This window comes from Rhinolophus ferrumequinum, chromosome 8 (assembly GCF_004115265.2).
Source record: "Rhinolophus ferrumequinum isolate MPI-CBG mRhiFer1 chromosome 8, mRhiFer1_v1.p, whole genome shotgun sequence".
Classification (NCBI taxonomy): domain Eukaryota; kingdom Metazoa; phylum Chordata; class Mammalia; order Chiroptera; family Rhinolophidae; genus Rhinolophus; species Rhinolophus ferrumequinum.
In genome coordinates this window covers 61,974,154-62,001,019 of record NC_046291.1, presented here as the reverse complement: position 1 = coordinate 62,001,019, position 26,866 = coordinate 61,974,154, and the positions used below count along the sequence as shown (strand labels likewise).

The window sequence follows — 26,866 nt, the reverse complement described above, 5'->3', positions numbered from 1 at the left end:
ATCTCTTCCGTCATTACATCAGCTTTTTCACTGTCATTTCTTTTCATACTATTATCATCTGTACATTCTACTCCTAACATAGCTTTTTAAAAATATGTTTTTGTTTTCTTCCTCAGTTTACAAAGTCTTCATGTCATTCTTGCTTTTAGACTTCATGCATTGTTTGTATGGAATGGGATCACAATTATATACATTCTTAGGTATCTTCTCCCACCTTTCTGTTAGATAACCCTCTAAAATATCCAAACCCCCCGAGAGACCCAAATTACTTGTTCTGATGTCGTCCTTCTGCAATCCACCCCCATCAGGCCAATTTGTAATTACAGTGTTAAATTTTTATTTCTACAACATTTTTTTCTTTTATGGAGCTGTGAATTCACACCTGTCTTTTCTAAGAAGTTTCTGATACTTGCCTTTCTAAAATCTCTAATTATGTCCACTGGGTTTTTTAAGCTCCAGGATGAGTCACTTTCCCATAAGGTTCTTGTCACTTCCATGTCACCAACTAGCTATTCTTTATAGGAAACAATTAAGTCCAAAACAGGAATGCCATTTTTTGCTCTCTCTCTTCATTCTAAGACACAAAATTGCCAGCAAGTCAAATCTGGTATTTATTAGATGCCATGTGTTAAATGGAAGGAAATTTTCAGTAGATATTGACCTAGAGTCCTCTCTTACTATATGCTTGCCTCTGTATGATACATATCTAGAAAACTAACACTGGAGTTAGATATTAAACCTGGGGTTTCACAAATGACAGAAGAAAGTGAGAGTGCTATGGATAAGAGCAAAGAGAATAATGTTTACACACATAAAGAAAATCTGTATACATCAAAGAGACCAACAAAAAAGGAACAAATTTTCTAGGAAAAATGGCAAATGTTCTTTTACTTCACTGGAATGTGATTTGATTCAGTAATAAAAAAAAATTAGTGGTTTAATTTTTCAAGTACGCATTTACTGTATATAAGACCTCGCTTTACTCCCTTATTTCCTGGTTATTTAACTCTATCTCATTGATGTTAAAACTCACCTTACACGACTCAAAACTGGCTGAGGAACAATTTGTCTTTTGAAATCTTTTGCCCTTCTCTTACACCTCAAGAATATGAGGGTTAGCTTCATTCTTCTGTTTCCGACGAAGTTATATTTTTAGCTTTTTAGACTTTATGGCGCTCTATCTACCTGTAATTATGCTGCAGAAGCAGAAGACGACGCCAGTAAAGGCCAGCAGCAGACAAGATAGCAAGAGGCCTATTTGTGGTCTTGAACAGCTGCAGTAGGGCAGGGTGTGCCTGGCAAGTCTCCCTCTGACTCTAGCCAGGCAGACAAACCCTGAGAGCTGGACTTGCTTTCAGAATAGTCCCTAGCACAGAACATTATTTCACTGCCCTGGAAGCAGAGGGCCACGAAGTCCAAGAGGGACGATCAAAAGAATAGCACACAAAAAAGCACAGGGAGGGTGCTAAGAGTGATTGCATATGGAAAGCTCTCTAGATCCTAAAGAACCACCACCCACTGTCCCACCCTCGTCTCCAAAAAACTAAACAAAGCCAGATCACCACCACCTCCTTATGGAAGGAAGGCCAGACGTTACTTTTAGTTCCAGCTTGGAAATATTGCCCAAGTAAGTTTTGAAAATGTTTTCCTTAAAATAAGAAGTAACAAATCTATTCTTTTTCCCAGGACAACAGAAACGAGTACTATTAATCAGCTGTTTAGAAATGGGAATATTTTTCAGGGAACATTCTCTAGTGGATGTCTTTTTCCCCAGTTATGTAAAATTCCTTTTGTAAGGGACCATTACTGTCTTTGGATAAATAAAAGACGCTGTTATAGGTGTAGGTTTTTATAGCTCAAAGTGATTAGAAGCTTTCAGACAATAATCCTTGTACTGTACAGAGCTTCTGGCTCCTTGGTTTAAATTAGTGCTTTCCTTACTTGCTAGTTAGTTAATGTAATTGCAGCAAAGTAGCACATTTATATTCTATTCATCAACAACATTAGCATATAATGCAAATTTGCTTTGGAATTTCATACACATGTGCACATTTCTTCACAAGACTCAGAGAGGTCAGCAGTGTGATTAGAAATAGGAATTTGGGGAATAAGAATTCCCAAAGAAATGAGGGTGAACAACCTACCTCAAAAGGACGGGTGGCTAATGAAGACAGACTACCATTTCTTGGCTGGAATTAGAGTTTCACATGCATTGAGGATAAGCGTTGACGGTAACTACCTTTCTGACAATGACAACTAAAGTTCCTCTTATAATATGATAGATTGGCCTCCTACAGGTGCTTCCACAAACAAAACAAGCACGCCTCAAAAGCATCCAGTCGTAAGTTTTTAAATAATTCACGTTCTACTTTTCATCTGCCCATAAAGTCACATTCTACTGAGAAAACGCTCCAATTTATTTTGTTATACGGGCATTCTGTTGACATTAATGCTGACTGAATAAGCATCCAAGGACTTAAAACTTGAAAACTGTCACTGTGTCAAGAATGAGGATTCACAGATTTGTCTTGCACTGAACCTCTCTTACAACACAATTTATACCACTTTACAATATGATCAAAGAAATACTTAGCAGCTAAAAACCACCAGAACCACGGCTACTTACGGTTGACACAGCTTCACCAGGTCCTGGTCTGTGGTGTTGGGAGGCAGTCCTCGGATATAGAGGTTCGTTTTGCTTAGCTGATCCCATCCTGAGTTGCTACTGCTGCTACTGTTGTTATTACTGCTGGTGGTGCTGGGGCTGGGAGGGGCCATGGGGTGGGCTGGGACCAGAGACTGCTGAAAAACAGAGGTCAAGCGTTAGAACAGCGCTAGGTGGAAGGTACTTAGCACCATTCAGAAGCTGTTCGATCTCCAAAATAAAATGAAGTTACCAAGATATAAATAAGGAATATCTTACACTACTTTAATATATATAAATTGTAACTGACACCTTAAAAAAAGATCTGTTCATTCTACAAAAAAAGCCCTCTCCCTCAAACATGAAACTAATAATAGCATTTTACTCAGTAGACTATATTCTCCCTGTGCACTTTAAATATGACTAAATTGATGTAACATTAATTTATTCACACATTTTAAGGAACACATCTACTGAGACTCAAAATTAATTCGCATGAAGTTATGTGATAATACCATTTTAATATACAGTAATTTGAAAATCACCAGACTTTTGAAAAGGCTTTCAAATTCTGAAGAACATTTGATTGAAAGTTGCTGATAATTTTATTAAGATGACTCTTGGAAACAAAAGAAAAGATTACTCTTCACATGTAAGAAAGTCAGAGTTTAATCAAGATGCTCAAATAAGGAAAACTTCACCTAGTTCTAAGACAGGCACACAGCTTCATTGAGACATCTGGATAAGATTTACAGGCATGCTGCCTTTCGCTCTGGCTAACCTTGTGAAATTTAACCCCTGTGAGAATCGTGAAGTAGCTGGAAACCTTCCCAGGTCTCGCAACAACCAACATAACTTTTGTGAAGCCTGCAACCGAGGGCTCGTGTAAGTTTCAGCCAGCAGCGACCTATGGAGCATATCTGAATTTGTACTCAAACCAGATAATTCTCTGTTAACCAATCAAAAGCAACCAGAATTCTCTGTTCTTAGGCCACACACACGACTTCTGAGGAAGTTAAATGGTTCAGTTTGAGATGGAAGTGAGCACACCCCAAAGTATCCTCATAGCAAATGCTCAGCAGTTTCACATCAGGACAGTTTTGTGTGTTTTTTTTTCATCTCACATCTTCTAAATAATAAATATGCTAATCCAAGGACGTCACTTAGATTGAGTAATAGTTTGAAAATATAAAATGAAACAGTCACTAGACATTCAACGAAAGTTTCAAATCTTACAGCTTGATGTTTGACTTCCCCAAACAAGAAAGTTAGGCATGTCTAAGACACAATTAAATTCCACTTTGCAAAGTTCAAAAAGAACACCCCTTGGCAGTAAGTGTAACATTGTTTAGCTTGTCAGTGCTCTCGGCTAACCCGACAGATACCTGGCCCTGCATCCAGTTTCCGCCACGACCATCCTAATTCCCCGGTATCCCAACACGCCAGGACCCTCACTGAGCTGGCACGTAACCATGCCCTCCTCCTATACTGTGCACACTCGTCGCACTGCCCAGGGCCCTTGCTACGCTCACTGAGTCCAAACAGCACTTTATCTCAAAAGAGTCTCCTTTAGAAGGAAAGTAGCAAGAAAGGTTAACAACAGTCATTGCATAAATGAAGGCTGAACTTGAACTGGGAACACGAGTACTGCTTAATCCAAGGAAAATCCTGCCTGTGATCATAACCTATCACATCTCTTTGATTTATGTCCTTAATAAGCGGTTGAACTCATAATCTTTCCTCTCATCCCTGGGTTTTCTCCAAGGGATGAAGAATCTATTTTCTAGATGTAAAACTAAGGATAAGCCGTGGCCCTTGCTCTGCCACAGGTGGCACGCACCTCAGCCAGCCAGCCGTGCCACACAAAGGCCTGTGCTTTGTCCAGAGTCACTCAATCCATCTGCTAGTTGCTACCTGAAATTAGCCAGGCACCCCCTATTTCTCACTTCAGTTAACAGAGGTGCTGGGAAGTAACACACACATTTGCCTTCCGGTCCCAAGCCTCTGATTTACACAAAGAGCCCGTAGCTGTAGTCAAAGCTAGGCAAGACGGAATTTTTTCTTAAATCACCTTTGATTCATGTCCAAGAACCTGTCCCTGCCACAAACCACACTGTTCTTCATGGTACAACCCAGTCGGTCATGTTTAGTGCAGCTGTTGGGGGATGAAACGTCATCACCTGGGATAAGACCCAGAGAAGTCTGAATGAAGCTGTGGACTTGGTCCATCCACCTCTCCGTGGGATTATACAACACAAAGCAGATGAACCATCACACATTTCAAAGAGGCATTCCAAGTCTGCATCAGCTTACCCTCTGCTTTTCCCCGGGGTGGAAGGTAGAGGGCTGGGTGTGCACTTGTCTGATTAAAAGAAACATTTTGGTGGGTATGACTTATTTGGAGATATTTGGACATGAAGGTAGTAGGTTTTTATTTATGTATTTATCTTCGGCAGAAGTAGAACCATGATTTACATCTCAGAATTTACACAGCTATTTAGTTTACCTTTGATAGGCCTCCATATTTATTACCGTAATATTTTCCAACTCTGGAAAGTAGGTAGGGAGCATATACAGGCTGTCCCTCCCCACTTCTCCTCTGGTGTGCCCTAAGGGGAAAGAAACCTCCTAGGACTCCCATCCCACGTGGGAGAAGGGGGTTCCTGAGTGTACCCTGAGGAGGATGACAGGCTTGTGGTGAATCCTATACAGAACAAATTCAGGTTCAAATATTAACCTAATATCAACTATTTTTCAGAACTTGCTGAAGACAGAGAGAAATATCTGCGAGAGAGAAGCAATTAATTATTCCATGTTGTCAATTTTTTATTTCCTGGTGCAGAGAATTTTACATTAAAGATTAAGTTTTTAGAGTTTGTTGAAATTAAAATGTTAAGTCCTGATACATGTTCAAAGAAGAGAATTCGAACACAATAAAACTGATTACTACTCAATATTCAGAATGGGTTAATAATTTTAAAAGTGTGGGTCATAATTACTGTCAAGTATTGCATGTGTAATATATGCCAGACACTGTGCCAACTGCTTTATGTGCATTATCATACTTAATCCAATGAGGCAGGTACATTACTGTTCTCCCACTTTGCAGATTAGGAAACTGAGTCTCAAGAGGGGTTAAGAGTAAGGAGCCATGGTCTAGTAGGTGGCAGCACTGGAGTTGAACCCAGGTCTGCAGGACAACCAAGTCAGAGCCTTAAAACAGGACTCTAAATGCACTCGAAACACTGACTATACCCTAAATGTCCTATTTGTAGTCTTTCATTTTCCTGTGCCCAATCTTCCTGCAACTTAATTACTAAATTCAGGTTTCTCTAAAATGTGACAATGCCACCAGTGGCTATGAAAAAGAGTCAAAGGAGTCTTTAATGAGCGCACTGTGTGTGTTTGTGTGCGTGTGTGTGTGACAAATTCAGCTTTAAAAAGGTTGTTTTTCAAATTCTACCTTATTATCTTTTCATTAACAAAAAAATTCTGCAACTTTTGAAAGCTACAGCATATTAAGGCTGAAATCAGAGTCAGCATTTTAGGAAGGCTCCATTTAACCACTGAAGGATTAATCCCTCACTCCCAGATTGAAACGCACTGATAAGTCTGTAACAACAACTTCAGAACTTTCATCAATTCAAAGCAATCACACTTTGTAGTTATGCCTTAATAGCACAAATGGTAAACTTAAAGAAACAAAGGGAAAAAAAAGCTTACAAAAGGATGACATTTTACCAAACTCCATTTTTATCACTGGTTGTCCTTTGACGTTTTGCTTCTCAAAGTCCTTAAGCTGCCCTGGAATCTGAAAAGACCACTCCCTCCCTTGGATGAAGTTCATAGCTAATTTATACAAGTTCAACCTAATTAAGGAACTATGTGGCTGGAAGACCACAGCTCAGTGCTTACTCTCCTAGTAGTACGTAGCAGCCTATCTCAGCCTTCTCTGGGCTGATTTCACTGCTTTGTAGTCAGATCAACAAGCTACCTATCCAAGCTGTCCATCCAAAGGCAGGGAAAGCAAGCTAATTCAGTTTTCATGGTAACACTTACCCTGTTTTCCCAAAAATAAGACCTCGCTTGGACAATCAGCTCTAATGCATCTTTTGGAGCAAAAATTAATATAAGACCGAGTATTGTATTATATTAAAGACCCGGTCTTATAGTAAAATAAGACCGGGTCTTATTTTATTTTTTGCTCCAAAAGATGCATTAGAGCTGATGGTCCGGCTAGGTCTTATTTTCGGGGGAAACGTGGTATCTGGGCTTAATTTGCATGTCAAAATCGACAGAAAAACTAAGCTGGTGGTAAATAAATAGGGTGGCTGTATTAGCAAGCCTTCTCTGTACTCCCTGCACGAGTGGGTGTGGGCACCAGCAGGAAGAGTGCTTGTCAGCAATCAGGGAGGACTTCCTGTGTGGAAAGCACTCAGGGAGGACTTCCTGTGTGGAAAGCACTGATGCCTCCATCCTGCCAGGAAGACCCATTCACCTCATACATACACTAACAGACAGGATGATCAACAACAGGCACATGACAACTACACACAAACACACTAAATCTATTTCCCTCTCCATCACATCACACCCCACCCCAGCAGCACACTAAGTAGTCTCTTCTATATAGCTGCAAGTCTAGAAGTCTCTTACAAAAAAACCCGCAAAATTTAACCATATGTGAACTAAAACATACGAGTAATCATGCTCAGTGTTGTAGATTTCTGTTCGGCAAAGACAATAAAAAAATAAAGACTGGTCATTAGAAATTGTATTGTCTTATTTCCTTCCTATTTCTAACAGGCTAAAAAATAGTGCTCTGACCAATCTGACCGCTGATGCTGTCCTCTCCCCCTCCCCCCTACTTAGTAACTTCCCTAAGAATTCTAATATACATTTTAAAGGGAAAAGAAACCTAGGACAGGCCTTTTAATTACCCTCAAGTCTTCCTTAAGGCTTATAATTCAACAAGGTTATAATCCATACTCCCCATCCCCATCCTGCTACCCCCTACACACACACACACACACAGAGAGAGAGAGAGAGAGAGAGAGAGAGAGAGAGAGAGAGAGAGAGAGGGAGAGAGACACCACCATCACCCCACACATTAGGAAGGTTCAACACATTAACTCTTTCCTTTATCCAGAAGCAAACTAATCTCCACAGTTGCTCCTAAGAACAGATGGGACATCATAGCTTTCACCAGGATATAATATCAAGCCTGGCCTGAACTGAGTACCACATAAAAATATCATATACTATACCAATTCCATACAGTGTTCCTCTCAATAAGCTTTCAAGACGTAAAAGAAATTTAACAATTTAAGGGAATTATCAAACAGGAGGGATGAAAAAATATCCAAATGGACCAATTTCACCCCAGTTATCATATTTCCCTTGTTTCTTCTGAGTGGCTCAAAGAGGCCTAGGAATCGTAGCTGAGAAAGATAAAGTTCCTGAAACACGGAGCCGGGAAAGTACACAATGCAAGAAGTAGGAGGAGAATTAGTAAGAGATGCGAAACTGGACAGGAAGCAGATGTTCTTCCAGGTAGATCAGGCTGTGAAAAGACAGCCCCTATAGACTCGTCCCTAATGTGGGAGGAAGGGCAAATGGGCAAATACTATTTAATCCCATTTGATGTTAGGATAGCAAAGCTTAGAATCACAAGGCTAACTAGTTAATAACACTGGTTCTCGTATCACCACTGGCCCTTGTTTGGAGACAAACTTTGCAGCCACTAAGACTATGATACTGAGCAAGAGACTAGTCAATATTTTTGGTTGGATTACATCTGTCAAAGGAGAGGAGTCCATATCTTATGTCAGCTATTCAAATAAAATCTAAAAATAAAAAATCCCAATAGATTTCATACTTCATAGTCCCCAAGATACTTACCAAAGAACGCTGATCTTTGCATGTAAGCTGCAATGTCTACATAGAAATCTCTTTACCTGAGTCCATGAATAGAGTATCATTTTCTTAGACTTCAGATTAAAAAAAAAAAAATTAAGATTCGCATTGAATAGATAAGTATCAGTTGGATACGACATGAGGCCATGTTGCAGAAGCAAAGCTCAACTAAATGAAAGGGAAAATCCCTTAGAAGTTAAAACAACTTGGACAAGCTCTTTGGGAGGAGGTCGTGGTTGTGAAGGGGGTAAGAAGAAAGGGCAAGCAGATATTTTCCTTCAAGATCCCACCAAGAAATGAGATTCTTTGTCATTCAAATATCTTTTAAACATCCGGTTCTGGGCTCCAGCATGCATATCAGCTCAATTGTTCTGTTCTCCCCAAAGGTCTTCCCAAGAACCCCACTGATTCCCCCAAGTGCCTACTGAGAACTCTGAGCCAAGACACATGTGAGTTCTTGTCCTATTTCTTCCTTCTAGTTTGTGTAACAGCAGTTTTAAGAAGGGAGAGAGTTAAAAACCAACAAGAAAACTCCATAAATATACTCAACTAATCTTTGACAAAGGAGCAAAGGCAACACAGCGGCACAAAGACAGTGTCTTCAATAAACGGTGCTGGAAAAACGGGACCTCCACATGCAAAAAATGAATCTATACACCGACCTGGCCCCCGTCACCAAAATTAACTCAAAGCGGATCATAGACCTAAATGCACATCTACAAAATTCCAAAACGATAACACAGAAGATGACCTTGGGGATGGTGATGTTCTTTGAGACACAGCACCGAAGACAGGATCCATGAAGAAAACAACCGATAAAGTGGAGTTCATTAAAACGAAAAACTTCTGCTCTGCAAAAGATAGTATCAAGACGATGAGAAGGTAAGCCACAGACTGGGAGGAAATATTTGCAAAAGGTACATCTTATCAGGACTGTTATCCAAAATACACAAAGAACACCTAAAATTCAACAATAAGGAAACAACTCAGTTAAAAACAAAAAAAATGGGCCAAAAACCTTAACAGACACGTCACCAGAAATACACAGATGTCAAAAAAGCCTGTGAAAAGCTGCTTCACATCATACACCATCAGGAAATAAAAGTTCAAACAAGACACCATTACACACCTATTAAAACAGCCGAAGTCTGCAGCACCAACAACAAATGCTACCCTCGAGGACAAGCAGCAGCAGACACCTGCATTCATTGCTGGTGCAGACGACAAACGCTCCGGCCGCTTGGAAGACACTTTGGCGGTATATCCAAAAGCAGGCAGACCCTTACCATACGATCCCCCAATCGCGCTTCTTGGTATTTACCTAAAGGAGGTGAAAACTTATGTCCACACAAATACCTGCACATGGGTGTGTATAGCATTTAGTCATAATTGCCAAAACCTGGAAACAACCAAGATGTCCTACAATAGAGGAACAGATAAATACACTGTGGTATACGCAGGCAGGGAAATACTATTCAGTGCTTTTTTAAAAAATGAGTTATCAAGCCATAAAAATGACATGGAGGAAACGTAAATGCATATTACTCAGTGAAAGAAGCCCATCTGAGAAGACCGTATGACTGTATAATTCCAATTACACGAGAGTCTGGAAAAGGCAAAACTATGGAGACAATAAAAGATCAGTGGTTTCCTGGGGTCGCGGGGAGGGAGGGTGAATAAGTGGAGCACAGATTTTTAGGGCAGTGAAACTACTCCGTAGGATGTTATCATGCTGGATACATGGCATTATACATTTGTCCACACTCAGAGAATGTACACCACCAAGAGTGATCCCTAAGGGAAACAAGGACACTTTGAGTAATTATGATGCGCCTGACAATGTAGGTTCAGCTTCGGTAAAAAAAAAAAAATACACCCTTCTGGCGAGTGACGTTGAGAACAGAGGAGGCTCTGCATGTGTAGGCACAGAGGGTACATGGGAAATCTCTGCATCTTCCCCTCAATTTTGTGGTAAACCTGAAAACGCTCTTAAAAAAAACTAAAGTCTTATATATGGATGTTAAAAACCCAACATGTAAATACCAGGCGGAAGGAGTGAAATCTAAGTCATTCACCAGAAAACTAGAGGGCAAAGAAAGGAAGAGAGGGGATTAAGCAATGGGTTCAAAACTTCCTTACCAGAAAACACATTCATTAGGAAGGAAAAGCTTTTAACTGTGGGCTCCTGGCCTTATCTCCACTTAATTGCATCACACATAATAGCGTGGTATGGTACAGTTTCTAAAAATAGCAAGAATCCAACCAAGGGAAGAGCAGGGATGAAAGGGCCTGAGACAGAAAGGTTGCAGAAGGCTTCACAGAAGGGGGAGACAGCTGAATGAGCTGAATATTAATGGCAAACCATTAAGACGAAGGGGAATGGCAGCCCTGGAAGGGCTGGGCGCGTGGGGAGAGCAGGGGAGGAGACAACAAAGATACAAAGAGAGGAAGGACCAATTCTTCACGAAATCAGTGGAAAGCCAATCGAGGTAGGTTCAGAGGGTATGCTAGGACAAGGGGTTTGTGGGTGGGGGGGCTTGGGGCGTGGTACTGGGAAGGTAGGAGGATAACCTAGACATCAAAGACAATATGGATAGGACGTCACAGATTACAGTCTCCGAGGGAGACAAGAGATTTTAAAGATGATAAATGAAGAGGACAGCTTGTAGGGAACGTACAACTAGGGAAATTCTACCCCCTCCTATGAAAAGGTATATAGAAAAGAAAAATTACTGGATGGAAAAATCTGAATATCTAGATTCCAATCCTGCCTTGGCCAGTAACTGGAATGTCATCTCTGGGCAGCTCAGTCCCTCACCTGGAAACAGGCAGGTTAGGCTGGCTGATTCCTAAGCTCCCTTCCAACTCTCACATTTTAACACTGGAATAAACGCTTCTTGCCATCTTGAGCTACGGCGTATCAAGACAGAACCCAGCCAGGCCATTGGGCAGGTACTCTTATCTGTCTGCTAAATAGCCAGAGAAATGGCAGCATGAGGTTCCCATTTCATGGAGCAGCTGGAGACCAGCAGGACTCACGCTGCTGTCCTGTTTCCCCACCCGACTTAGGCCAAGGTGCTGACTCCTCATTTGGTCATAGAAAATATGAGAAAATACAATAAATACATAAGCTATACTAACATCAGGCAAAGCTTAAAGGGACATTTTGAAAATAATATTCAGAGTTCCTGAAACCAGAGTGTTCGTAAGGTGAAAATGTTATAGCTGGAACTACCTTAATAATTTAGATCTATCAAGACTTTATGTTGGTTAAAAGCCTTGCATCTTTTTATTTGAATGTGTAGTAATCAGTATAAAAGTTTGCATTTCACATTCTGTTTAATCTGTTATATACAAAAAGACCACGTAATAGCTCCAAAATCACCTTAAGAGAAAAGTGAAAACATCCCAAGCAGCCAGCTCTTAGAACAGGGTCAACATAAAATCCTGCCTCACTTCAGGTGCAAAATTACTCTTCTGGATTCGGAATGCAGGTGTGTAGAGGGTGTTTTTTTCCTCCTTCTGAGCCCCAACCGAGAAATTTTCAGATCCATACCAGTTTTCTTCCTCAACATAGAGCCTTATGAGGAGGGAACAAAAACAAACTCTTCTTTTCCTTTTTGCTCAAAATAAATTGGGGAAAAAAAAAAAAAAAAGACAACTTCCTAAGGGAAATACAGCATTACCTTTATCAGGGGAGTTCAGAATACCTCTGCGATGCTCTGAACTTCCTGCCTCACCCAGTGAAGTTAAGCTACCAGTGCTGACAATTTCCTTCCAGCTGTTTTTAAAAGTCCATGCACAGTACAGTTTGTATCTTCTCCTAGGACTCCTTGTACAGAAAGAGTTATTGCTGAGATTGCAAAGTCCTCAGGATGGAAATAACCTATTTTAAAATACACTTTCTTCACATTCAATAAAACTTATTGAAAGTAGTGTAAAATGATTAACTAAACATTAAAGTTAGAAAAATTATGAGTCAGATTACCCAAAAAAACAAAACCCAAATGAATTTATTCAAGTTAATTTTTTTTAGATGCAAAGAAAAGTGTGAATGAACTTACAGTATTATGGGTTTCACAAATTAGCCCCTAGAGAAAAAAGCTTTATCTGTAGTTTCAGGAAACTGAACAAGTACTGGAAATTTCCCCATAATAATTTTTAAAACTGAAAACTTATCTGACAGTGTTGTGATTTGTATACAATCAAAGTAAAACATCAACAGGAAAAAGTTTTGAGTTACTATCAAAAAATTAACCATTACGTTTCTCATGATAAAATCCAGCAGCTTACATCTGATACAACGTAGATAACGAGTGAAGAGCTCTTTATTCTGTTTCTCTGTGTATTTTTATGGAAATATCTGCGTGTGGCTTGTGTGTGAGGAGGTAAGTAGATAGTTGTCTCTGATATACGAATATGTCTCACACAAAACACAATGGCTTTTAAAAAAAACTCTTTTTTTGCCTGAGATCACCTAAAAAATTAACTTGTTGCCTGAGATCTCAATCCTGTGTATACATAGAGGCACAGTCATATAAAACTGAGACAAAAAATTTGTGAAAGAGTTATTTTCCTTTACCATATGCAATGTACCCTAATATCTTTTCTCATCTATTTCATTAAAAAAGAAATGCTGATAGCAACTTACTGATTTGAACTCCTACTAATATTGCCAGTTGCAGGTTAAAAAACAGTGGTCTGCTGCCTTTCGTGAACTCTGATGTGCAGAGGAATCACCTACATTGTAAAAATGCCGATTTCCACTGAGCCATTTGGGTAGCCAAGACTCTGCTCTCCCAGCAAGCTTCTACGCCATGTCCATGCAGAAGGCAGGACTCAAGGCAGTTAAGTACTGTTGGTATGTTAGGATGAGTTTTAGAAAGGTTCCTTTCCAGCTTTAACAAGGAGCACGCTGTAGCTACTCACAAAATGAGATAAAAATCTTTGTTCATCTGATTTCCAATCCAGGATCTGCTCAGAATCACAAAATGTTAAAACTGAGAGAGATATCAAAGATCATACAATCCAATAATTCTCAACTGGAAGTATAACAGAATCTTGACAGACAGGTCCAGGGCGTGGAGGTGGAGGCAGTATTTTTATTTTTATCGAAGTGGGCTAAGAGAGCTTGGCTTTTAAAATGTTGAGAAACACTGATCTTATCCAACCCCTCACTTTTCAAGAAAACTGAGGCTCAGAGAAGTCAAAGCATATATGTGTCCAAGGTCACAGAGCTAATTTAAGGCACAACGAGGTCTCCATTCCCACCACTGCTGTCAAACAGTACCAACCCTTGTTTGCTACAAAGATTAGAGCAAGGATGAAGATACATGCCAAGTTTTCCTTGTGAGGAGTAAAAAGGAAAACTTACATGCTGGTCCTGTTAAGGCATCATAGAAAAAGTATGTATTTTGTGCAGCCTCTTTTACATCTCGTATTTCATTCACCTCGTATATCTAGATGACTTATTTGGGTGTCCATCTCTAGGCTAGACGTCTAGTTTCTTGCTTATCAAAAAAAGGGGGGCGGGGGACTTACACCATCTACTAAATTTATAATTCAAAATTCCTAAAAATTCTTATGAATGTTATCATCTCTAATTTTGTATTTATAGTAAAAATTGGTGAATAGCACAATCATTATCCGTACCCTCTACAAAAAGATACAAAAATCAAACTGATTAATTGTAGCAGTTTGTAGCCTTTCTGTCAGAGAAGTACACTCAGGGTCAATTGACAATGTAAATAGGTTTAGACTAGAAACCTTCCAAATCACTAGAATTGCCCACCCACTGTCTTCAACCTTCAGTTTCTTTACCAAAACCAAAACCAAAACCAAACAAAAACGATTTGTAAGACTTTTCCTTTCATGTATTCCAGCGTTGGTTTTTATCCTAAAGCTTGACAATGACTATACTCACGAATACTCTAGCTAAGACCATCTGGTTTTCCTTCAGAAGCCCAAAAAGTTATGTGAACCCTGCTCCCAACAGCTGGCCACTATACTTGGGGAGCTGTTTTTCTTTTGACCTGAGAAGCATGTCTCCAGTTTTTCAGGGACAACTTTTCTGACCTGTCAGATTTCTCTTGATTGATACTGCATATTCAGACTGAGTACCTACTGCTACCCAAAGTCCAGAGACTTTCCTCACTTTCTTCTCTGACGGAGCCAGCCCTGCACTACTGGGTCATCCCCTCAGGAGCCGCGCTGTCACCCCTTGGATACCTAGGTACCTTGGAAGCAAATCAGTCTAACGGCTGGCGAGGTCCATTCCTTTCTTCATCTTTTCTGAGGTAGATAAACTGATGTAGAACTTCATTCTGCGGTAAGCAGAATCTAGGAAACGATTTCACTATTTACGTAAATCAGACATGGCTTTTCTTTTAGTCTTTTTCTTTTAGTCTTCAAATTATTTCACAATATTCTTTGTTTAGACTAGGAAGTTGTTGCTCAAGAAGAAGAAAAAAAAATCGAAGCTATTAATCTCCCTGAATATCTTTTAATTTTCTGTTGCTAAAGTTAATCACAAAGCATCAGAAACCATGTAACTGATGCAGTGGTTAAAATGCTGTATGTATGTTGAACAGCTCTAGGGTAAAAGAAGTTAGCCAGGGCTAGATGATGGTGGAGCCTAAGTATTTTAGGAGTTTGACATCCAGGAAGAAATGCATATCATTTTCCGAGCTGCAACAAGATCTCTACTCTTCACTGGAAATCTATTATATTTCCTCTCCAGACAGAAGCATCTCTGGAACAATTTCCTAACTCTCTGACTTTAAAATTCCTAGTTTAGACTTCAAAACACCAGGGACACTAGATAAATTATGATTGATAGTGAGAATTAAAATTCAGAAAAAAGTATGAGTCCTAATAATCTTCAACTTATTGCCTTTGGATCCATGAGATAGGTGGGTATCTGTCTTTTCAAAACAGATTAATCAGAATTACTATAAACCTTCAAGAAGATCTAATCACTTCGGGATCTTCCTGCCTGTGGTAATGGCCACATCTGGTCAGACAGTTGTTCCTCATTCTTGCCAGGATTCACTTTATTAAACTCTCAATTGAAAAATGACACCTTCACTCCAATCCTTTTCATTGATTTTTAACCTTAGAGAAGTGTAAGACAGAGAGTTACTTAGAGGGCTAACTTCTTAATGGAGTCATCTGAGTGGACTGATAAAATTCTTTCAGATGAATCACAAACCCACCCACTCCCAACTCCAGCATGGCTTTAAAGAAAAAAGAAAAAACGCTACTCCTTAAAATTCACCTCATCTCTTTTTTTAAAAAAAAGTCAAATGTAAGTATAGCCATCCAAATGCAAAATAAATGTGATTAGTCTCTGTCAGGAAATCTAAAATTTACAGTGTGTACAGTAATGACATTATGTATGTGCATGAAGCTATACCAAAGTTAAACTATAAATGGAGAAAAAGTAGAAAATTGCTGCGGAAATAAATGGCTACAAACCGAGCAGCTTAGCACAACAGAAATGTATTCTCTCACAGTTCCGGAGGCCACAAGTCGGAAGTCAAGGTGTCAGCAGAGCCGTGCTCCCTGTGAAGGCTCTGGGAGAGACTCCTTCCTCGCCTCTTCTCGTTTTGGGTGCCCTGCCATGCCTTGCCTCGGATTCCAAGTCCAACCCACCTCTGCCTCCATCCTCGCGTGGCCATGTCTCTGTCTGGGCCCCATCCACTGCTTATTAGGGTACCAGTTATTGGACGTAAGGCCCACCCTAAATCCACTTTGATTTCATCTCAAGACCCTTAACTAACTAGGTCTGCAAAGATTTTATTTCTGAATTAAGTCACATTCTGAAGTTCTAGTTAGACATGAATTTGGGCAGACACTATTCAACCCACCACAGTAGCTTTTTCTAAAGGCCAATTTTTGACTCTCCTGATCTCACTTTTGAAAAGCTGAGTGATGTAATCAACATATGTATAGAAAATTATTTTACATAAGCATCCACTAAGTTATAATATCCATGAATTCTTTAAGCATAGTAAGATCCAGAACAAACTTAAGGCGCATCTTGTCCAGCTCCATATACAAAATAAGATTTTTCTCTCTGGCACAAAGATTGGGGGGTGAAGGTGGGGGATCATTACAAGACAGCAGATGCCCCAAATTATTTCTAAGACATTTCCAATTGCTACAACTTATAACAAGTGTAGTCTCCCCTTCTCTCATCCAAATTTAAATCTTTAATAGTAACTATTACCCTCCCAACCCATGTCACTCCTTTAAACCTCCAAACAAATGTCAACATCCAAACAACTTCTTTGACCTAAACAACTTTTGAGGATATCAGTATAGCAAGTAGGGTAGAAAGGATGCATTCTGAAATCACACTGCCCGAAGTCGGACGCCACCACTGCCACTCACTCGCTATGACTTTGGGCAAATTATTTAACATCTGTCTGTCTCATCTCTTCATCTGTGAAGTGAGGGTGATACCCCTAGCTCACGGAGTTGTTGTGAAGATTGAACAGGCTAATTACTGTTGAGCCTTCAGTAAAATGCCAAGCTTGTAGGAGGCACTCTGTGACTGTCAGCTGCCTGAGTTCATCTTTCTCAATGTCCCTCTGGAAACTTGGTATCCAGACGAACACAAGGGCTCTGCCTAGTGCAGGCACTGCGAGTCCTCATCTTAAAACTGACGTACACAGGTAAGTAGCTTTGCAATTCCCCTCCTCCTACTTAGAGTTAAAGAAAAAAATGGAGCAAATGAAAATGACCCTGTGGATTTCCAAAGTGGAAGATACTGCAAAAGGCAAAAAAAACTGGGGGGAGCTTATTCCCCAGGAAAGCCTCCCTGAAAAGGCTGGCCTGATCAAATCTTTCATGTTCCGCGAATGTTTCACTTGGGTTAGCATCACCACTTAAAATCCCAACTAGAGAGGCTTTGGGTTTAGGATCCCTCCTTAAAATCCCCCGACTTCCAGGATATGATGTAAAATACTCATCACCTAGGACAACAGAGATGAGTATCAGCGAGGGAATTGAAAGGTGTGCATATGTTCCATTACAGGTGCCTAACTTTTGTTATTCTCAACCTTCAGAGTGAGAGGAGGGTGGGTGCAAAAGGCCATCCAATTTACATTTTCCACTATCATTATTAGAAGACAGAAGGGCGTTTTCTTCCTCTACCTAATGTACCATATGCCAGTCCACTGCTCGTAAGAGACTCAGCACTGAAGCTGGCACTCAGGTCCAGAATTCCATTAGAAGACTACGGGCTCCGGGGCTACCCTGGGACTCGAACAACGACTATCAACATTGCAATTGGCAAACTTAGGAACCAACCTACCAGTTACAATGTTTCTATGAAAAAAGGGTGTTCTGATTTTTAAAATTTCAACTTAGAGATGAACGTTTGGACTAGAACTTTCAATATCTATGCAGTAGGATAATTTCATTTCTTAATCTGTTATAATTTTATTAAATGTAGATAAAACTCCAGACTAATGAATGGTCTAAGCAACTAAATCAGTTTGTTGGCTAATACTCATTTATGGTCAAACCTACCACATGGGTCTTTTCACATACCTAGTTATAGTAAATGTTCCTCAGTATTTTTCACTAAACTGCAAGGTTCTATGATTATTTCTTCCTATTGACCCCACTTTTGTTAAAACTTGGGCCTGTCTTCCATTGTGCTAGTATCGCTGTGCTAACTGTTATTCTCTGTGGATCACCGTTCCTCCTAGCTGGATGTCATATGACGAACTGAGAAGCATGTTTTCTACATAATGCACAAGTCTCTGTTAACAAATTTTGTCAGAAGACATTCACTATCTGGTTCAAATCCTAAGACTAACCCACCTCTTGACTTTCCTGGCTGCTTTTGCCCTCTGGCTATTCAATAGACCTACATATGGTTGCCAATATAGAAGTTAAACATTTCAAAACATTGTCATTAGCTGCAGTAATGGGGTCAGGAGGTGGTGGAGAAAAAGCTGAGGCAAGTGAGATTACTGTATTCTTTTTACACTCATGATTCTTATTATTCTTTTCATACTAATGATTCTTCTTGCACTACTCCCTTAGGAGGAATGAATAAAAACTGGATAAATCTCTAAATTTTTGCAAGAGCTTTTAATTACTAAATGTTGCTTCCTAAAAGGAACAATACCTGGCAAGTTCTGTAGACCATGGCTAAGCAGAGGAAGTGTATTTGAATGTGCAGAAGCTGGGCACCTCCAAGTCCTTCTCTTGCCTCTGACTAGACAGGCCAGTGGGCAGTCTCTGCAATGCTGTGAGCCCTGAAAGTTTCCCACCTCTGCTGCCAATGGCAGTCTTGCCCGCTCTATGTGTACAGCACAGACGGTGAGGAAAGGGGTGAGTGAAAGAAAGAAAATGGAAATCCACTCTATCACGAACTGGATCTGGGCTCTGAGATGCTCATGAAATCTTTCCTCCCTGCTATGTCCTCCCCCAATAACACACACAGAGCAAGCCGTGGATCCATCTCCTGTCCTCCCCCTAACACACATATATATACCCCAGGCAGTTGCGTAGAAAACATGCATATCAAAAATTCAACAGAAAATAAAGAAAAAGCTTTTTAAAGATTTTCACCTGGTCCCTGAGGTTTACAACTGGCCCTGGCGTCTCAGTTGTCTCAGCACATCTACAGATTGACCTTTGAAACCATTTGCAATTTCCCACAGGAACTCAGAATGACTCAAATACATCAGCCCAGCTAGTCCAGTACGGCGGCCAACCAAGGTTCCAAGGGACATGTGCTCTTAGCTTTTCTGATGTCATTCTTAAGAGATGTATCCCAGTTTTTCTTTGGACCCAATTTTCACTCAGTTACTCATAAATTTGTCATTCTCTACTTGGCACCCATTTACATTTGCTGCCTGTATCACCCCCGGACTTAAAAGATCACTACTTTAAAAGCTAGCTCATTTTTCATCACTGAAAGATTCCAACAGGCAGAGCTTCTGTGAGGGATATTTCACCCAGTGGTCCTCAGACTTCAGTGAGTTCCTGTATCACCTAGGAACGTGAAAATGCCCCTGTAGTATTTGAGTATGCCTGAGGTGGTGAGATCCAATAACTTCTATTTTTAATGATTCTGATACAGACGGTCCTGGGACCACACTTTAGAAAATGCCTATGTAAAGGGTAGAACCAAGATGGTGCATCTTTGAAATACAGAAACCCTGGTGTCCCTTCTACCCTGGAAAGTTGGCTCTATGGTCTCTACAGCTGAGCTTAGTCTGCAGGGCACTGGGGCTCCCCCACCTACTCACGCCTCAGCACTCTGGCTGTGACTGCGCCACTCACAAGGCAGCCGCCATCTTGTCCCTTGCTCCCCACAAGGTCTGTCCTTGCAGCGTTTCCAAATGACAGTTGGTCCTTTTACGTGGCAGCAGGAAAAGGCGTCTCTGCTTCTAAAACTGCGCACTCTCTGGCCACACCCTCCAGATCCTCTTTTGCATGAGCTGATCCAAGCAAATTCTGGTTCCCTAATCTGATCATTCTTACCAACACTCCTTCAGATGTGAGAGAGCAATTTTCATGGCTTCCCACTCAGCGACATCTAGAGAGTTCAGTGTCCAGCTCTAGGTGAACAACTCTACATACTTCACTGAGTACAAACAAATAGAAACGCCTCTGCTAGAATGGTTCCCTGGGGAGAGGCCTTCCACGGTGCCCCTCCCATACAGCGACAAGACAGGATCTATCTGTTCCTATTCAGAGTCACGCAGTCAATTCCACACCTGTTTATTCTACAGATTGTCTCACACCTGACTTTAGTTTACGTGACAATGGAAAAAAAGTCAGAAAGTAGCTGCTTTTGTAAACCTAAGACACCTCATTTTGGACGGAAAGGTACATTCCTTGACACACAGCACTGCTAGTCACTGATACTGTGTTTCCCCGAAAATAAGACTGGGTCTTATATTAAGTTTTGCTCCAAAAGACTTATGTTCAGGGGATGTCCTCCTGAAAAATCATGCTAGGGCTTATTTTCTGCGTAGGTCTTATTTTTGGGGAAACACGGCAGATTCTTGCTGAAATAGTGACTAATAAGCACACCTAACTTCACATACTGGATGTGTTTCTGAAAAATTCTACGTGAGCAAATCCATGTTTTAAATGCAGTAAGGAAATAGGATTTTTAAAGACAACCTGAAAATAAAACCAGCAAATACTGTGCCCAAATATACACGTAAAACACCAAGCTACATAAACACTATGCTGCAGAGATACAGGCTCCAATGCTCAGAGACATTAAACAGTCTAACTGGTAATGAGAAACACACCCAAACAAAAAATTAAAGAACAATTAAGCAACAATTATACTTACTGAGGAATTCTTTTGTAGAGAAATAATTTGGCTGTTTTTCAAAAAAAAAAAAAAATGGTGTCACCCATGATATGTCCTCAGCATTCCAAAGGAAAAAAAAAAAAAAAGGAGGAGGACGAGGAAGAGGAGAAAGAAAATGAATGTTGAGAGTAACAAAAGTGAGGCACCTCTAATGGAATGTTAAGAACATCTCTAAATTTCTGTATAAGCCTCAAGATGCTTTGGTACCACTTCACATTCTTACAGAACTACAGCTCTGTAACAGCTTTCAAAACAAACTGGCAAATGGCAAGAACCTTTCCCTGTTCTGAAGGGCTTACCTAGTAACTACAGGAACTCACTCCCATTCCAGGTCCCCAGAGGTAACCTGATGCCTTACTGGGTAGTGGCGCAGCTCATCCCCTACCGCAAACAAAGGGAATTACGGCTTCTCCACTTCACTGCCCCCCCCCTCACTGATTGTGGTTGATGGAAAATCATCACATCAGAATCGTGTTCTGATGTAACAGCAGAAACAACCAAAAAGAGAGATCACAGAGATCACGTTCCTGGAAGAGGCAGGCAGGCCTTGAACCTCAACTTAAAGAGGAGAGGAATGTGAACTTCAAGACGAGAGGATAGAGTTCTGTGGCCAACTGTGACAGTCTAACAGAAGTTTAGAGGAGAGAAAGGAAAAGCAGACTTCAGGAAGCAAGGAATTAACTTTTGGCTGGCATGGCAGGTATGGACTTGGGCAAAGCAGACCAGGGTTGGAGCTTATTACTCAAGGTTCTTGAAGATGACAGTTGGCAATGAACACTTCCATAGCCGTTTCCGTGTACAAGCGAAGTCTGTAAAGAGACAACCTTTATCCTGCAGGTTAAAAACAATAACAAAAGATAATATTTCTTTACGTTATGCACAACAAGGCCACCAGTATAACACTTCTGTTGAAAGCTAATGTGACCACGGATGAGTCACAAAGCATTTTAGCTTTATTTTGGGCCCATCAAGGTGCCCAAGATGAGTCTCACCCAAGGTGAATGAATGTCTTATACCAGGTTGTTATGGGTTAAAATGTGTCCTCCGAAAAAGACACATTGCAGTCCTAAACCCACTATCGTGGAATACGACTTTATTTTAGAGATAGGGTTTTTACACAGGTAATCAAGTTAAGATGAGCTCATTAGGGTGGGTCCTAATCCAGTGTGACTGGCGTCCTTATAAAAAGGGAAAAATCCACACATCCAGACAGACAATGCACACAGGGAGAACAGCAGGTGACGACTGGACTTAGGAGACAGGCCTGGCGCAGATTCTCCCTCGCCACACTCAGAGAGAGGGAGCGTGGCCCCGCCAACGCCTTCACCTTGGACTTCTCTCCTCCACAACGGGGAGAAAATTCATTTCTGTTAACTCAGTTTGTGGAAATTTGTTACAGCAGCCCTACCAAACTAATACACAGGTGCCAGGTTGTTTTGATACCATGTTTCCCCGAAAATAAGACCTAGCCGGACAATCAGCTCTAATGCGTCTTTTGGAGCAAAAATTAATACAAGACCCAGTTTTACTTTACTATAATATAAGACCGGGTCTTGTATTAATTTTTGCTCCAAAAGACGCATTAGAGCTGACTGTCTGTCTGGCTAGGCCTTATTTTCAGGGAAACACGGTAGTAAGTAGTAAAACACAAATTTAGCCAAAAAATAATTTTTAAAGAAAAAAATTAACATTTTACTCTATTTTACCATGGCTCTCTTTCTCACCCCTTCAAATTATGGGCAAGTCTTAGGGATTCAACATATAAAAAATGACCAAGGTAGTACTGATTACATAGATCCATGAAGGATGCCTCCCCCAATAGAACTAAACAAAGTAGCTTGTCAAGATTGAGCCTGTAATCCAACACTCTTTGATCAAAGCAATGAATCAAACCTACATTCACTTGGTTTTATTCCTTGTCTACCCTATTTTCATAGTGCTAATAAATATCATTATTATCTGGTTTGAGTTTCATCTTTTTTTTTTTAATTCCTTCTGTGCACCTTTTGGTAAATGAGCCATCAAACAAAGGACTCTATAGATCAGGAGTCTGCAAACTACAGTCCACGGGCCAAATCCCATCTGCCACTTGCTTTTGTAAATAAAGTTGGTGGAAAATGGCCATGCCCATTCATTCAGCTATGGCTGCTTTCGAGCTACAAAGGCAGTGCTAAGCAATTGTGACAGAGACCTTATAGCCTGCAAAGCCTAAAACAAGCTTTCACAGAAAAACGTTTGCTGACCCCAGTCTATGAAACGTATGAGCAATTCCTACGTAAACCTTTATATTGAGCGCTTCCCTTGATTGTCAGCAATCCCAACCCCATAAGTACTATTTTCCAATCCTACTTCACACATTGGACTAGCGAACCATGAAGAGGAAGGAACATCCTCTTAGAAACTGAAACAGGATCTTTCTTGCTTGATTTTCTCTTAATGCTCTCTAGTTTTTCCACATTCCTTTTAGAGAACTAAACCCAAATTGACAATGAAATGATGCCAGTAACGGGGAAGATATGCTTCCTTTTCTTCTCGACTCTGTTTTAGTACCCTAACAAGCAGATGAATACAGTCAATTAAAGGATACAGTAACTTTAAGGTAACAACCAAATACAATGACAAAATTGATCAGCCAACTCAGAATCTTGTTTCCATCCTGGAATCAAATTAAATGCACCTGGAAGTAAAATAGTCTAAACTCAGTCAATTGGAACATGATAGCTACAGATTAGACATGTTCTTACTATGTACTTCTTAAGTGTCTGTACCTCTAATGGCATTGATTAATTTCTATCTAATATAGTTACTTGAAAACTTGTTCCAATGCCCCTTTTAGACTATAAAGTTGAGAATAGGATCATTATTTTGTTATTCCCTTTAGGACTTGACACAGGGCTTGGCCAATAATGGGCTCTAAAATACTGCCTGAAGGAATCACAATCCAAGCTAGATTGTCTGAAAAGGTCCAAACTGCACCGGTAGTCAGGATATATGGGTTCTGTCCTGCCTCTGTTACAAATAAGCTGTGACGTTGACACATCCTCACCTCCAAAATGAGTATTTGGAAAAGCTGATCTCTGAAGGTCCTTTTGGCACTAATATTTTGTTTCTTTTGTGATACACATAATATAATAGACATTATTTTATATCACCTCACTCAAAACATTCAGGGTAAATTTTCATGAAAGAATTAGCAACTAAGCCGATTGCTTGCAACTAAGCTGATTGCTTTCGACTAAGCAACTAAGAACCTTAAAATACATACAAGAGAAATGCTCCAAGTGAACTACTAGTGCCTGAAATATTGTCTTAATAACAAATGGCAATCAATTGGTCATTCAGATTTTTCAAGAACACATAGCGGACTGGCCTTCAGCACAGCAGTGCCGTCAAGTCTTGACTGTGGTTTCTCCATACAGGAACTTAACCTAGAAACCACAGCACAAATTTTGTATGCTGTAATAAGTCAGGCAGGAAGGGGCTAAAAATATGCAAATTCATCTACCCACAGTCAATTATATGAAAAAGACAACAACTGAGAGGGCAAAAGTATATTCGTTAATAATTAGAATGTGTGGGTTTTATAGATCACTGATACTTTAAAACTAGACTGATCTCCCAAGTCAGTCATCTTGATTTCACAAATGCTTTAAAATAAAGTAGGTGGGGAAATTAACCTCAGGAGAGGAGAAATTAAAAACAAAAGAGATGACAGAAACTACTTTGTTTTGTCTGAAAAATAACATGCAGCATACCATCCCTAAGAGTCTACTTGTTCAGAGAATGAAAGGGAAAAAAAAACCTCATATGAAAACAATTCTGAAAACACTAGAGCAAGGGTGTGCCACACTTGCAAAAGCCAAGACTTTTAAGGCAGGATGGTGGAGCACTGAGTCAGAAGACCTAGGCTTTTCAAGCTGTGAGATTTCGGACAAAAGAGTCAATGTCTCTGGATTTTCATTTCCTTAATTAAAGGGGTTGGAATAACTAATTTCTAAGGTCCCTTCCAACCCTAAAATGCAAAATGCTCCTTTAAATAAGTGTTTCTCAAATGGTTTCTTTGCACACTGAATATTTTAATTCCTGGAACACTTTTAACATTTAATGGAACCCAAGTACCCTAGTGAACACAATTTGGGGAAGCAGCTTTAAACAATGAACTTCATGAATTTAACAGACGCTGAAAGAGGCAAAATGCTCACATAATAGTTTAAGGCATCCATTTCAGAAACTGTAATAACATCTCTGCAGTGTTTACATGTCATAAAGCACTCTATCTCACGTAAACTCATTGACCTTTCACTCTAGGAAATCAAGGACGGATATAAGAATCATTTCCATTTTACCAATGATAAGTGAGTTTCCCTTCTAGATCTTTCTCATCACAAAGTACTTTCTGCTAATGAATAAAATGATCACAATCTTCTACCACTATTATCATTTCAGGCTTTCCTTGTTCCATCCCCCACGCTTCTCTTATATAAACTGACTTGTTAGGTGACTCCCCAACAAAGGAGGGATGCTGACAGAGCACCTGTGCCAGGTAATGTGTCAATCTTATCATCTCAGTAACATTAAGTAACTATTTTATCTAGTTTTGCCACCGAGGAAATTATGACCCAGAAAGTTTAGGCAATGTGTTCATCGCAGTAATGGAACTACTAAATGATGAAGTTGGGATCCGCAACCATGTCCACCTTTATTCTGTGAAAGCAATTTATGAGATCATTCTTGCTAGCGTAGTGGAGAGAGATAGACCCTAGAGGCTGGATAAAAATCCTGGCTCTCTACCCATTTGCTTTGGGATTTGGGTGAACAATTTAAATTGTCCTGATCTGTGAAGCAGGGATAAGAGGAACTATCTCACAGAGGTGTTGTAACAGAGAGAACATGGATGTACAAATACCCAGGCCTATGCCTGGTTAATAGAGAGTGCTCAATAGATACTAACCTCTTCCTTCCAGAGAGCTTACAGGTTTTGTGAGAAGAAAGAGTGAGAAAAATTGCTAAGATGCTTACTGTAACCAAGGGCAGAGAAACAGAAATAAGTGTGTCTAGAATGCTGAGTGAAGTCTCCTGGAGGAGAGGTCTTAACAGTCTGATGATGAGAAAGGTATCACTGACAAACGCCGAAATTCATCCAATTTTCTACTCTTAGATGAAGGAGGGGCCTGAAAGTTTGGGCCCTAGTACTTCGTAAGGAGCGATGCCAACAACAAAATGTGTTCATAGTAACAGAAATAATAAGAGATCAAGGTGGGATCCACACCCGTGTCCACCTTTTTTTCTTTAAGAGTAAATTAAGATGTTTCAAAATTGTTTGATGGTATATTTTAAAATTGAAGTTGGGCTTCTGGTTCATTTAAAAAATAATATTTTATTTTGGTTTGTGGTTCGTGGTTGGCTGAAATCTGTTTGAAATATGATTTTATTTACACAAATAATAACAGCAATTATAGAGAGGCATAACTTATACAAGAGCCACATCTTAATAATTTTAACCACTGAGCATTTACGGCAGGCTCGATAGTCACACACGTATTGTCTCATTTCAACCCAACAACTCTACAAGGTAAGATGCTGAAACTACTCCACCTTCAAGGTCCTGACCGTGGAATTTCCTCTCTGATCTCTCCCTCCTTCTCTCCCTCCCAGGGACTTTGTATCTTATCAGACCCTCTATGCCCCTCCCTGTTCTCAAAGTTTCTTTTCTTGATTTCATCTGTCTCCTTAGCCTTCATAACAACGCTCTCAATTTTCATACCTGTTCAGCTTACCAATGCCAAACCCTCCAAAAACTCATCATCCAGATTCTTTCCCCCCAATTACCGCTGGAGAAGGGTCAAAATATCTTGCCAGTTCAGACCACTAAACTCCCAGGGGCCTTCCTGCAGCTTAGTCATCCTTTTAACTGTCTCTATTTGAATGCTCACCAAATTCCCAAGGGCAAT

The 26,866-nt window shown here is 40.2% G+C and overlaps 1 protein-coding gene across 7 annotated transcripts in view; it reads right to left on the bottom strand.

The window, feature by feature from the left end:
- Nucleotides 1-26,866, bottom strand: part of RBMS1 (RNA binding motif single stranded interacting protein 1) — a 198,612-nt gene that overhangs the window by 85,207 nt on the left and 86,539 nt on the right. For 5 of the 7 annotated variants that reach the window (XM_033112222.1, XM_033112228.1, XM_033112226.1 and 2 more), the window contains exon 2: nt 2,627-2,802. In XM_033112222.1, the coding sequence (XP_032968113.1) occupies nt 2,627-2,802 (176 nt within the window). The remainder of the gene's footprint in view (nt 1-2,626; nt 2,803-26,866) is intronic. The other 2 variants (XM_033112224.1, XM_033112227.1) reach the window with 1 other exon arrangement.